General features: G+C 40.4%; 1 protein-coding gene across 5 annotated transcripts in view; it reads left to right on the top strand.

Annotated features, from left to right (window-relative positions):
* Positions 1–12,540, top strand: part of OCIAD1 (OCIA domain containing 1) — a 56,723-nt gene that overhangs the window by 20,010 nt on the left and 24,173 nt on the right. For 3 of the 5 annotated variants that reach the window (XM_050790185.1, XM_050790182.1, XM_050790186.1), the window contains exons 1-3: positions 6,932–7,144; positions 8,514–8,576; positions 9,294–9,374. In XM_050790185.1, the coding sequence (XP_050646142.1) occupies positions 8,519–8,576; positions 9,294–9,374 (139 nt within the window). In that variant the 5' untranslated portion in view covers positions 6,932–7,144; positions 8,514–8,518. Of the gene's footprint in view, positions 1–4,261; positions 4,359–6,931; positions 7,145–7,203; positions 7,389–8,513; positions 8,577–9,293; positions 9,375–12,540 lie in introns of those variants that run through there. The other 2 variants (XM_050790184.1, XM_050790183.1) reach the window with 2 other exon arrangements.

Genomic DNA, 12,540 nt, shown 5'->3' with positions numbered 1-12,540 from the left:
GGAGTTTTTAATTTCAAGAAAGTCAAAATAATGATAGAACTGTAATTTGCATTATGAGATCCCCTGCAGCTAGGTGGACACCACAAAAACGACATTTCAAACCGAAAAGTCCAGACATGCCCAATTAATATGAAGACTGAGATATGGGGTTGCTCCTTGGGGTTACTCCCTGGAGCTGCACCTGCCTGGGGACCCTATCCTGACTCCTTGTGCCCTCACTCTACTAGCTGCACCTTGGGATGCCCGCCATCCCATGCATCCAGGGTATCTAGGGTATGCATCCAGGGTATCTAGGGTATGCATCCAGGGTATCTGACACATGAATATCTCCAGCAGCCCCATAGACCCCTTGCCCATGCTGGGCAGCAACGTGCCCTTTGGCTGATTTTTCTGAGATTTAGTATGGAGAAAGAAGAGCTGAATTTTGCTTATCATTCTCATCACTTGTGGGGTACATAGGAATGCCATTAGACTTTGTTTTCCTCTAACTCACCTCAGAGGACCCCCAAAGAGGGTTGCTTATAATGCAGGAAACTGGCCCAAGGTCTCTGCCCACAGACTTCTGCAAAGGCTGAATGAGTGGATCAATAGCTTGTGGCATACCTATAACACATCCTTGGGAATATTAGTTAAGAAATTCGCCCTATGCTGTTAATTATCCCTTATCGCTCTTGTATTTTATCTTTCTTTTCCTTCCTTCCTCCCTTCCTCCTTTCCTTCCTTCCTTCCCTCCCTCCCTTTCTCTCTTTTTCTTTCCTTCCTTCCTTCATTCCTTCCTTCCTCCTTCCTTCCTTCCTCTCTCTTTTCTTTTCCTTTCTTTTTTCTTCTTTTCCCTCCCTCCCTCCCTCCCTCCCTCTCTCTCTCTCTCTCTCTCTTTCTTTCTTTCTTTCTTTCTTTCTTTCTTTCTTTCTTTCTTTCTTTCTTTCTTTCTTTCTTTCTTTCTTTCTTTCTTTCTTTCTTTCTTTCTCTTTTCTCTCTCTCTCCTCTCCCCCCCTCCCTCCCTTCTCTCTTTCTCTTTTTCCTTCTTACAAGAGCCTTACTCTGTTGCCCAGGCTGGAGTGAAGTAGTGCAATCTTGGCTCACTGTAACCTCCACCTCCTGGGTTCAAGCAATTTTTCTGCCTCAGCCTCTCTGTAGCTGCAATTACAGACATGCACCACCACGCCTGGCTAATTTTTGTACTTTTAGGTAGAGACGGGGTTTCACCATGTTGGCCAGGCTGGTCTTGAACTCCTGACATCTCGGCCTCCCAAAGTGCTGGGATTACAGGCATGAGCTACCATGCTTGGCCTCTCTCCTATATTTTCAACTCTTCTCTTTTCTGGTTCTTTCCTTTTGTGAATTACAATTAAAAGTCTATGGAATTAAAAAACAAAAACTATTGAGGTAATGTTTAAATGTATAATGTATAAATGTATAATTTATACATTATAAATTATAATGTTTAAATGTATATGTATTTTATACAATGTATAAAATTGTATACGTATTTCAAAATATCACACTGTACCCCATAAATATGTACAATTATTATGTCAATTAAAAATCATAAAAGCAAAAACCCCAAAACAAAAAATAACCTTCATCCATTTTTATTTTTTCCTCCAGCTACCACTCTGTCTTGCTTTCTCCAAACAGCTAAACTTCTAGAAAGAGTAATGTACACTTTTCCTCACATTATCTCCAATCACCCTTTTCTCAACCCATTGTAATCCAGATTTTAATAAAACTACACTTGCAAAAGTTATAAATAACCTTGTTATTACTGCATGTAATGGATAGCTCTCCATCCTTACCAGCATTTGATATAATTGACCATTTCTTCCTTCTTATAAGATTCTTTTCCTTTGGCTTCTATGACGCTACATTTTGAACAATAAATATGTGTTAAACTAGATAGTCTGGTGAACTAATAAAACACATTCTCTGCTCTAATGGAACATAGAAATATACTGAATAATAATTTATTGAATAATGATTGCTTGAATAATCACTGAATAGTTATCAGTTATGGAAGTTCAAGAGTTCATTTGAAAAGAAATTTTTTATTGACACTGAAATCAAGTAGAAATTCACTACATGATTTCGTTTGTATAATTTAATGAGTATAAATTATCCTTTTATAATTAATTTTTAAAAAGTGATGTCTAATAAGTGGAAATTTCTTACAGTACATTTCATTAGATCTTAATTCAAGGGAGGTATCATGAATTGTGTTGATTTAATTTAATCCAGGTAGATTGATTTCTGGTGATCTCACCATTCCAGATTAGAACACATTAGTTTGAGGTGGCTAATAAATCCTACAGCCCATCTCTAGCAAATATGTATCAACTTCCAGTAAGTCTTTGGATCTTGCCCAATTTATATTTGAATTCTCTGATTGTTGCATTATCCAAATTACCAAAGGACTCAATAACCTCTAAATGCCAGCACAAATGCAAAATGACAGTTTACTTGAATGTTTTAGAATCCTATTTGTTCCCACAGAAAGAGCTCATACCCTATTATCAACAGAAACCCAACTTATTGATTAATTGCTGAGAAATTAGGGGGCAGCAGAAAATAGACTTATCAATCTACCATGTGCTATGTGTTAGGCCTGGCTCAGTTAAGTATAAAGAATATGATAAAACTGGATTCTGGAATCTAGTCAGGAAGCAAAGAAAAAGACTTTGCTTTAAGGTTGGGTGCAGTGGGTCATGCCTATAACCCCAGCACTTTGGGAGGCCAAAGTGGGCAGATCACTTGAGGCCAGGAATTGGAGACCAGCCTGGTAAAGTGGTGAAACTCTGTCTCTTCTACAAATAAAAAAATTAGCTGGGTGTGGTGGTGTACACCTGTGGTCCCAGCTACTCGGGAGGCTGAGGCACAAGAATTGCTTGAATCCAGGAGGCGAAGGTTGCAATGAGCAGAGATGGCACCACTGTATGGTCTGGGCAATAGACCAAGGACCTGTCCAAAAAAAAAAAGACTTTGCTTTAACATAAAGCTCACCACCCAGAATGTCTTTTAATTTTCTTATTTTTGTTTCTTCTCTTATAAAAATGTGTTCAACAAATTCATTTAAGAAGTACTTGTTGACTTCATATGATCATGTGCCAGTAATTTTGATGCTAGGCAAATGCGACTCCTACTGTCATAGACCTTTTTAGTGAAGAGAGAGAGACACTACACAAACAAATCATTGTTTTAGATCATAAAAAATACTATGAAAACAATAAGCAAGGTAACATGGAGAGTGACTGGGGTGCCATGTTAATTGGGTGGTCAAGGAATGCCTCTCTGATGTGGTGACATCAATTGAAGTCTGAGGCAAGAAGCCATGTTGAACATCTGGAAGAACAGTGTTCTAGAAGAGGGAACAGCAATTGCAAAGGCCCTGGGCCTGGAAGGAACTTAGCATGTCCCAGGAACAAAATGAGTATTAGTTACTAATACTGATTATCTCAGGGATTTATTTGGTTCTACAAAGACTTACAAGCCAAGGTCTCTGCCCTAAAGGAGCTCTGTAACAGAGACAGACATACATAAAAAAGATCACTATATAGTGCAAAAGTACACTGCAGTGACAGCAATATGGACAAGCTAAGGACTAAGAAGGAAGAGTGATTAATTCTTTGGGGTGTGTTTCAGGGAAGGCATCACAAAGGTGGTGATGCAAAAGCAGAATTTTGAAATAGCAATAGAATTGACAAAGCAGGGAGTAGAGTTGTGCTGGGGCAACAGTGCACAGAGAACACTGAGGGCAAAGACCTCCAGGCTGTTTCTTGTTAGTGAACACTGCAATAAAAGAAAGTGACGCTCAAAAGGCACAGTGGCCAGACCATGATGGGCCTTATATTCAGTGCATGACTGGAGCTATCAAGAGACTCCAAGGAAGGAAACACAGGGTTGGATTAATTTTACATGACTGTCTCTCTTAAATATGTCTTCAGGAGAGTAAATGTTAAATGATAAAATGGCAAAGGGGCTCAGAAAGAGATGAGAAACCTGAGAGGTTTGAGGGGTTAATAAAATGAGTAGGGCTGGGATTGCCCACTGTTTAGTCACTAATAACTTCCAGTACCTGGCACTAATAAATACTTAAGGAAGGAATGTATGAAAGTGAGTAAACAGTGATTGGCTGGGTGTGGCAGCACCATGTCTGATGAGCAGAAGTCATGAACCCCACATTAATAGACATTGGTAGAGCACGTAAGACCATTTTTAGATGTGTTGTTTTAATTCTAACAACCCTATACATAATTCCACTTTTCAGGTGAGAAAAACCATAGGCTCAGAGAGATCACGGTACCCTGCCAGAGGTTGTAGAACTCGTTGGAAACTTGGCTCAAGAAGGTGTGACAGATAACCAGGTATGCATGCTTAAACATTACTTTCTACAGCTTTGTTCTTTTGGCTTAGGATTGTCTTGGCAATGCGGGCTGTTTTTTGGTTCTATATGAACTTTAAAGTAGTTTTTTCCAATTATGTGAAGAAAGTCATTGGTAGCTTGATGGGGATGGCATTGAATCTATAAATTACCTTGGGCAGTATGGCCATTTTCACGATATTGATTCTTCCTATCCATGAGCATGGAATGTTCTTCCATTTGTTTGTGTCCTCTTTTATTTTGTTGAGCAGTGGTTTGATTCTCCTTGAAGAGGCCCTTCACATCCCTTGTAAGCTGTATTCCTAGGTATTTAATTCTCTTTGAAGCAATTATGAATGGGAGTTCACTCATGATTTGGCTCTCTGTCTGTTAATGGTGTATAGGAATGCTTGTGATTTTTGCACATTGATTTTGTATCCTGAGACTTTGCTGAAGTTGCTTATCAGCTTTAAGGAGATTTTGGCATCACGCTACCTGACTTTAAACTACACTACAAGGCTACAGTAACCAAAACAGCATGGTACTGGTACCAAAACAGAGATATAGACCAATGGAACAGAACAGAGGCCTCAGAAATAATATCACACATCTACAACCATCTGATCTTTGACAAACCTGACAAAAACAAGAAATGGGGAAAGGATTCCCTATTTAATAAATGGTGCTGGGAAAACTGGCTAGCCATATGTAGAAAGCTGAAACTGGATTCCTTCCTTACATCTTATACAAAAATTAACTCAAGATAGATTAAAGACTTAAATGTTAGACCTAAAACCATAAAAACCCTACAAGAAAACCTAGGCAATACCATTCAGGACATAGGCACAGGCAAGGACTTCATGACTAAAACACCAAAAGCAATGGCAACAAAAGCCAACATTGACAAATGGTATCTAATTAAACTAAAGAGCTTATGCATAGCAAAAGAAACTACCATCAGAGTGAACAGGCAATCTGCAGAATGGGAGAAAATTTTTGCAATCTACTCATCTGACAAAGGGCTAATATCCAGAATCTACAAAGAACTTAAACAAATTTACAAGAAAAAATCAACCCCATCAAAAAGTGGGCAAATGATATGAACAGACATTTCTCAAAAGAAGACATTTATGCAGCCAACAGACACATGAAAAAATGCTCATCATCACTGGCCATCAGAGAAATGCAAATCAAAACCACGAGATACCATCTCACACCAGTTAGAATGGTGATCATTAACAGGTCAGGAGGCCTGGTGCGGTGGCTCAAGCCTGTAATCCCAGCACTTTGGGAGGCTCAGATGGGCGGATCACGAGGTCAGGAGATCGAAATCATCCTGGCTAACATGGTGAAACCCCGTCTCTACTAAAAAATATGAAAAACTAGCCGGGCGAGGTGGCGGATGCCCGTAGTCACAGCTACTCGGGAGGCTGAGGCAGGAGAATGGCGTAAACCCTGGAGGTGGAGCTTGAAGTGAGCAGAGAAGGCGCCACTGCACTCCAGGCTGGGTGACAGAGCGAGACTCTGTCTCAAGAAAAAAAAAAAAGGGTCAAGAAACAGGTGCTGGAGAGGATGTGGAGAAATAGGAACACTTTTACATTGTTGGTGGGAGTGTAAATAAGTTCAACCATTGTGGAAGACAGTGTGGCAATTCCACAAGGATCTAGAACCAGAAATACCATTTGATCCAGCCATCCCATTACTGGGTATATACCCAAAGGATTATAAATCATGCTACTATAAAGACCCATGCACACATATGTTTATTGTGTTATTATTATTCACAATAGCAAAGACTTGGAACCAACCCAAATGTCCATCAATGATAGACTGGATTAAGAAAATGTGGCACATATATGCTATGGAATACTATGCAGCCATAAAAAAGATGTGTTCATGTCCTTTGTGGGGACATGGATGAAGCTGGAAACCATCATTCTCAGCAAACTGTTGCAAGAACAGAAAACCAAACACTGCATGTTGTCACTCATAGGTGGGAACTGAACAATGAGAACACTTGGACACAGGAAGGGGAACATCACACACCAGGGCCTGTGGTGGGGTGGGGGATGGGGGAGGATAGCTTTAGGAGATATACCTAATGTAAATGACCAGTTAACGGGTGCAGCACACCAACATGGCACATGTATACATATGTAACAAAACTGCACGTTGTGCACATGTACCCTAGAACTTAAAGGATAACAAAAAATAAAAAAATTACTTTCTACTACGTAGCCTCCAGGCTCGAAGAATGAAATTATCTCATAAAAGAGATAATTTATAAAGTCGCTAACTGTGAAAAAAGGGACAACAGGGAGTTCCAGAACGTCCCCGCCAGCCTGCCAGGAGAAGACCAGAGACGTGCGTCACAACAGTCCAAAGTGAAGCCTCCGCACAACGCCCTTCCCCGCCATCCAGGGAACTGGCGGGGCGCGGTTCTTGGTCCACCGCTGTCGCCTGCGCAGTCGTAATAAGGCTCGTGAGCGCCGCGGCCTGAAAGAGAAGGGCGGAGGGACGAGTATACGCATGCGTCTGTACCTTGGCTGCTAGCGCTTAGACCCCGCAGTGAGGTCTGACGTCATTTCCTGCCGTAAGTAGACTGTGCCTCCGGGTCGCGGTCATTTTGAGCCCCTGTCTGGGTGACTTCTTGCGGCTGTCCGCCCCCTCCCCCTCCCCCGGTACCTTGCACTTTTCTCTCTCCTTGCCCCCTCTGGAGTCCCCCCTCCGGGCCTTCTGTCCCTGATCGCTTGGGTTCGCCTTGCCATCGCCTGCTGCTGTGGTCGGAAGGTAGGTGAGGTACCCCAGACAGCCCGGTGTTGCTCTCCGCGTATCCCCTCACCACCTTCGCGGCCATCCACGACTTTCGCACCTTCCGCCATTTTCCTGCCTGTGAGGGTGGACAGATCGCTCGGGTCTCGGCCTCCTGAGTGCCCGTGACCGCAGGAAGCGACGGAGTGCTTCTGGGGGTGTGAGCCGGGGAAGTTCGTGGTCACGGATGCGTGTGGGGTTGTTGCTCAGTCTGTAACAGCAGGTGGGAGACGGACACAGTAGTGGAGGATGGAGTGCGGGAATCAGCGGTTATAGGCCGCTTAGGCTTTAATCCAGCTTTCTTTTGTGTTGAGAACTTAAAATGGTATTGTCTCAAGGGCCTTGTCAGCCCTGACAGTCTTCCTGGTGTTTCTGGGAAGGATGCTGTTATGGGAAATAAGAGGGTTTCATTTTTTCTCATACGATTGTGGGGTAAAAGTAGTTAATTCAGCAGGCTCCATCCATCCATGAATTCAGCTGACCCTTTTTATTCCTTTTCTCTTTTTAAGGGATTGGCATGTAGTAGGCCCTCATGGCTTATTGACTAAATGAATTATGGAAGAGCTCACTTGCTATCCTCATTGTGCATGCCATTCCTGTTTCCATGCAAAAATTGTTTTTAAAATGAGAATAATCATGATCCGACGTAAACATTCTGTAAAATGCAGTTACTTGATCTGTTGATTTAAGTCCCAATATATGAGTTTTAAAAATCGAACCAAATAAAAAAAATGTATATTCTTGGAATTTTTGCATTTTTTTCTTAATATTCTTGGGGAGGAAGGAAATTTGGAGATACAGAATTTGCTGTTAGTTTTACATCACAGAGAGAAGGATGTGATATCCTTGTTATTCCGTAATTTTTGAGTGCCCATTTGTGGGAGAGGTTGAATGTTTCTCATTATTATTTCATTTTTTAATATGGAAGCTCACAAATGACTTGAAATTTTTTTCTCTTCTATTTTGGGGAATTATCCTAATCATTGGGCATAGATTTGAGAAACAACCAAAACATACTATGTGAAAGAACCCATTTTCAGGAGGAAAAGATACGTCTGTTATTTTATTGATATCTAGATAGTAAAAAACATTATTAACTTATAAAACGCTTATGCTTTTTCAATTAAGGGACTTAACCTGAATAGTGAGTTCCAAATTAATCAGTAAGTCTGTTATTTTTTCATCTAGCTATTTATATGTGAAGTACTTAAGATATAGTAGTGTTTAGTAAATATTTGTTGATTGGTTGCTGTATAGACTAGTAGTTTTACTATATCATACGTCTTGATTTACTTTGACCTATCTAGTGATGGTTTCTAATACTTAATATGTAATGTTTCTGATACAGGAAAAATGAATGGGAGGGCTGATTTTCGAGAGCCGAATGCAGAGGTTCCAAGACCAATTCCCCGTAACTATCTATTAAGTATTTATAATTAGAAGCACTTCCTATGTAAAGGAAATTTCACTGCCTTGAGTAACAGTGGCAGGTGGGCTGGCTTCATGGGCATGTGCAGACAGTGCCCCATACTTGGTTTCATATTCTAGTCTTGTTATCTTGAAATTTGTAATCATTTGGACAAGGAGTCCCACATTTTTATTTTGCACTGGACCCAGCACATTAGGTAGCCAGTCCTGACTAGCAGATAGTAGCATTAATTCTATTTGAAGTCAAAGTTTGTTAAAAGTGTAAAAGGGGCCTGGCCTGGTGGCTCATAGTAATCCCAGCACTTTGGGAGGCCAAGGTGGGTGAATCACCTGAGGTCAGGAGTTCGAGACTAGCCTGGCCAACATGGTGAAACCCCGTGTCTACTAAAATACAAAAAATTAGCCTGGTGTGGTGATGGGTACCTGTAATCCCAGCCACTCGGGAGTCTGAGGCAGGAGAATTGCTTGAACCCGGGAGGTGGAGGTTGCAGTGAGCGGAGATCGTGCCATTGCACTCCAGCTTGGGCAACAAGAGTGAAACTTTGTCTCAAAAAAAAAAAAAAAGCATAAGCCAGTTGTTTTATTATTTGAGTTTAAAAAAAAGTGGGTGCCTCTTGTTAATATTTAGGCTAAGATAATTTTTCAGACATAGTTTTATTGTGGATAATTTAATGTTTCCTGATTTTTCTCTGGTAAAAAGACATAGGACCTGATTACATTCCAACAGAGGAAGAAAGGAGAGTCTTCGCAGAATGCAATGATGAAAGCTTCTGGTTCAGATGTGAGTTCAATTTTCTAATTAATATAATTTGATCCAAAATTTGTACCTGAAATTTTGACCTGAATTTGAACCTGAAATTATAATAACTCCGTATAGAACAAATTAGCAAACTTTTTGCATAGTGTGGTTGTTATTAAAAGAGATTGATTAAGGAAATAAAGGAATTGCACACATTTTAAAGTAATTATTTCCAGATTTTTTGTTTAACAAAACCATGAGGTAATTTTGTTGATAATAGTAATAGTTAGCATTTACTGTATGTACATGGATTATATAAAAACAACTCAATAAGCTTGATAACTATTATTACCCTCACTTTACAGGTGAAGGAACTGAGGTTTAGAGATGTTAAATGGCAACACTTAGTGTTACATAGGTGATAAATTACGATGTTTGGAGTTGAAACCAGGTCTGTCTGAAACAGATTTTACTCTTAATGCTTTTAACCATTACGTAATAACAGGTTAGTTCCCATTTTATCATTGTGAAATGTTGTTATACTACCAGCTCTTGATTTCTGACTAGAAAAACGTATATATTTTTGTGTATATCAAGATTTTATTTTTTAAATACAGAGATTGTTGGAAGCAGTACCCAAAATATACTCTCACTATTGAACAAAGAATTGGTATTGTTTTACTTGGAAACTGTAGTCCTTTCAGGTAAAAAGGAGGATGAATTTTTTTATTGTTGTTTTTTGTTTTTTTGAGGCGGAGCTTCGTTCTTTTCGCCCAGGCTGGAGTGCAATGGTGTGATCTCTGCTCACTGCAACTTCTGCCTCCTGGGTTCAAGCGATTCTCCTTCCTCAGCCTTCCGAGTAGCTGGGATTACAGGCATGTGCAGCCACGCCCAGCAAATTTTTGTACTTTTAGTAGAGGTGGGATTTCACCATGTTGGCCAGGCTGGTCTTGAACTCCTGACCTTAGGTGATCCACCTTGGCCTCCCAGAGTGCTGGGATTATAGGCATGAGCCACCGCACCCAGCAGATTTTTTTGGAAAAAGGCAACTTGGCTGGGCACGGCGCCTCGTGCCTATAATCGCAGCACTTTGGGAGGCAAAGGCAGGAGGATTGCTTGAGTCCAGGAGTTCAAGACCAGCCTGGGAAACATAGAGAGGCCTTGTCTCTACCAAAAATGAAAGAGATTAGCTGGGTGTAGTGGTAGGTAGCTGTAGTTGCAACCACTTGGGAGGCTGGGACTAAGGCAGGAGGATCCCCTGAGCTGGGTAGATAGAGGCTGCTGCAGTGAGCTATGATTACATCACTGCATTCCACCCTGGGTGACAGAGCCAGACCCTGTCTCAAAGAAAAAAAGGTCAACTTAAGCCATTAAGGAGGATGTATGTTTTCATCAGTGAGCCTGATATGTATGCTTAAAATGTGCAAGCTGTGCAAGGTACCTGTTGGGAAGATAAGTTTTATGAAAGACAGTCTTTGTCCTGAAGTAGTTTTCTTTATTTGTTTTTGTTTTTGAGACAGAGTCTTACTCTCTTTCCCAGGCTGAAGTGCAGTGGTGTGATCTCTGCTCATGTCAACATCCTCCTGGGTTCAAGTGATTATCCCACCACAGCGTCCCGAGTACCTGGGACTACAGGTGTGCGCCACCATACCTGGCTAATTTTTGTGTTTTTAGTAGAGATGGGGTTTCACCATGTTGGCCAGGCTGATCTCGAACTCCTGACCTCAGTTGATTCACCTGCATTGGCCTCCGAAAGTGCTGGGATTACAGGTGTGAGCCACAGTGCCCAGCCCTGAAGTAGTTTTATATGTGGTGAGACAAAACTAATATGTAAAACACTTAGACATTAAGTGTGTAACTGTAGAAGACTTTTTAAAGAGATAAATTAATTAGAATTGACTTACTGAAATTGAAAAATTTGAATAACTTTTCACATTTTAAAACTCAAAATTTTCTCAAAATTTTACCAAATTTCAATTTGGTAAAAACTGAAGCCTCTTTCAGTTTTTCAGTTGTGTTTTTCTGTAACATAAGGTAGCATACCTGAGTTGGAAAAAGACCTTTATTTGTTAAGCAAACAATACTTTAAACTTTATAATAATACTATAGGCCAGGTATGGTGGCTGTAATCCCAGCACCTTGGTTTTCTTTTGTTTTTTATTTTTGTAGATACTAGGTTTTGCCATGTTGCCCAGGCTGATCTTGAACCCCTGAGCTCAAGCGATCTGCCTGCCTTGGCCTCTCCAAAAGGTGGAATTTCAAGCATGAGCCAGTGAACCTGGCCCTAGCACATTGGGTGACTGAGGCAGGAGGATCGCCTGAGACCAGCAGTTTGAGACCAGCCTTGGCAACATAGTGAGACCCTGTCCCTAACCCCCCGCAAAAAATTAAAAAAATATGAAAAAATTGATAGTAGAGAAGTGAAGAGGAAAGGTAGAGTAGCATTTGGATGAAAGGAGTAGTGAACAAAGGCAGAGTTTGCAATAACTTTATCTCTACTAGAGCCATGAGTCTGAATTGATTGGAACAGAGGTCTTTCATTGAGGATACAACATAAAACATAATAATGAGTTAAAGATTTGATCCATTATATCGTTTAGGTTCTTGAGCAGAGGGGGATGATATGTAAGGTTTTTTTAAGGAAGGTTAGTTAACAGTGTGCAAGATGGGTAGAAGGGTGAGAAGTTGTACTAGGTAAAATCTGTTTTGAGCTTTTGGCAGTAACTTAGGCATATATATGTAGTCATCGATGAGATATAGTTGATTATTGTGTCATTTGGACTGGAAAAGATGAGCTGGCAACGAAAGATTTTTTTAAAGGATAAATAACAGGATTTTTTAAAAAGTTCGACTAAGGGGGAATGAAGGAATGGTAAGAGGGAGGTAATAGCTTTAAGATAACCAGCTTAGGACACTCAGTAATGATACTACTGAATAAAAGGTTCAGTTAGAAGGAGTTCTTGTTTGAAGATGAGTTTAATTCAGACATTTTGAGTTCATGCTGCAACATTCGATTGTGGAAGATTTCTAAGCAACTAGAGATAGAAACAAAAGTATACATGAAAAATTAGTTTATTGTGGAGTTGTGTTGGTGAATTCGCCTATAAATTAAGTGTAGAGATAAAAGTGTGAAACTGATAATAGTTTCTGCCATGTGATTAATACTTAGGATTGATAGAATAAAGGATAAAGTTTGGATAGTCATGGA

Source organism: Macaca thibetana, chromosome 5 (genome assembly GCF_024542745.1).
Source record: "Macaca thibetana thibetana isolate TM-01 chromosome 5, ASM2454274v1, whole genome shotgun sequence".
Classification (NCBI taxonomy): domain Eukaryota; kingdom Metazoa; phylum Chordata; class Mammalia; order Primates; family Cercopithecidae; genus Macaca; species Macaca thibetana.
Note: the sequence above shows the minus strand (reverse complement) of the source record. Positions and strands in the feature narration are given on the sequence as shown.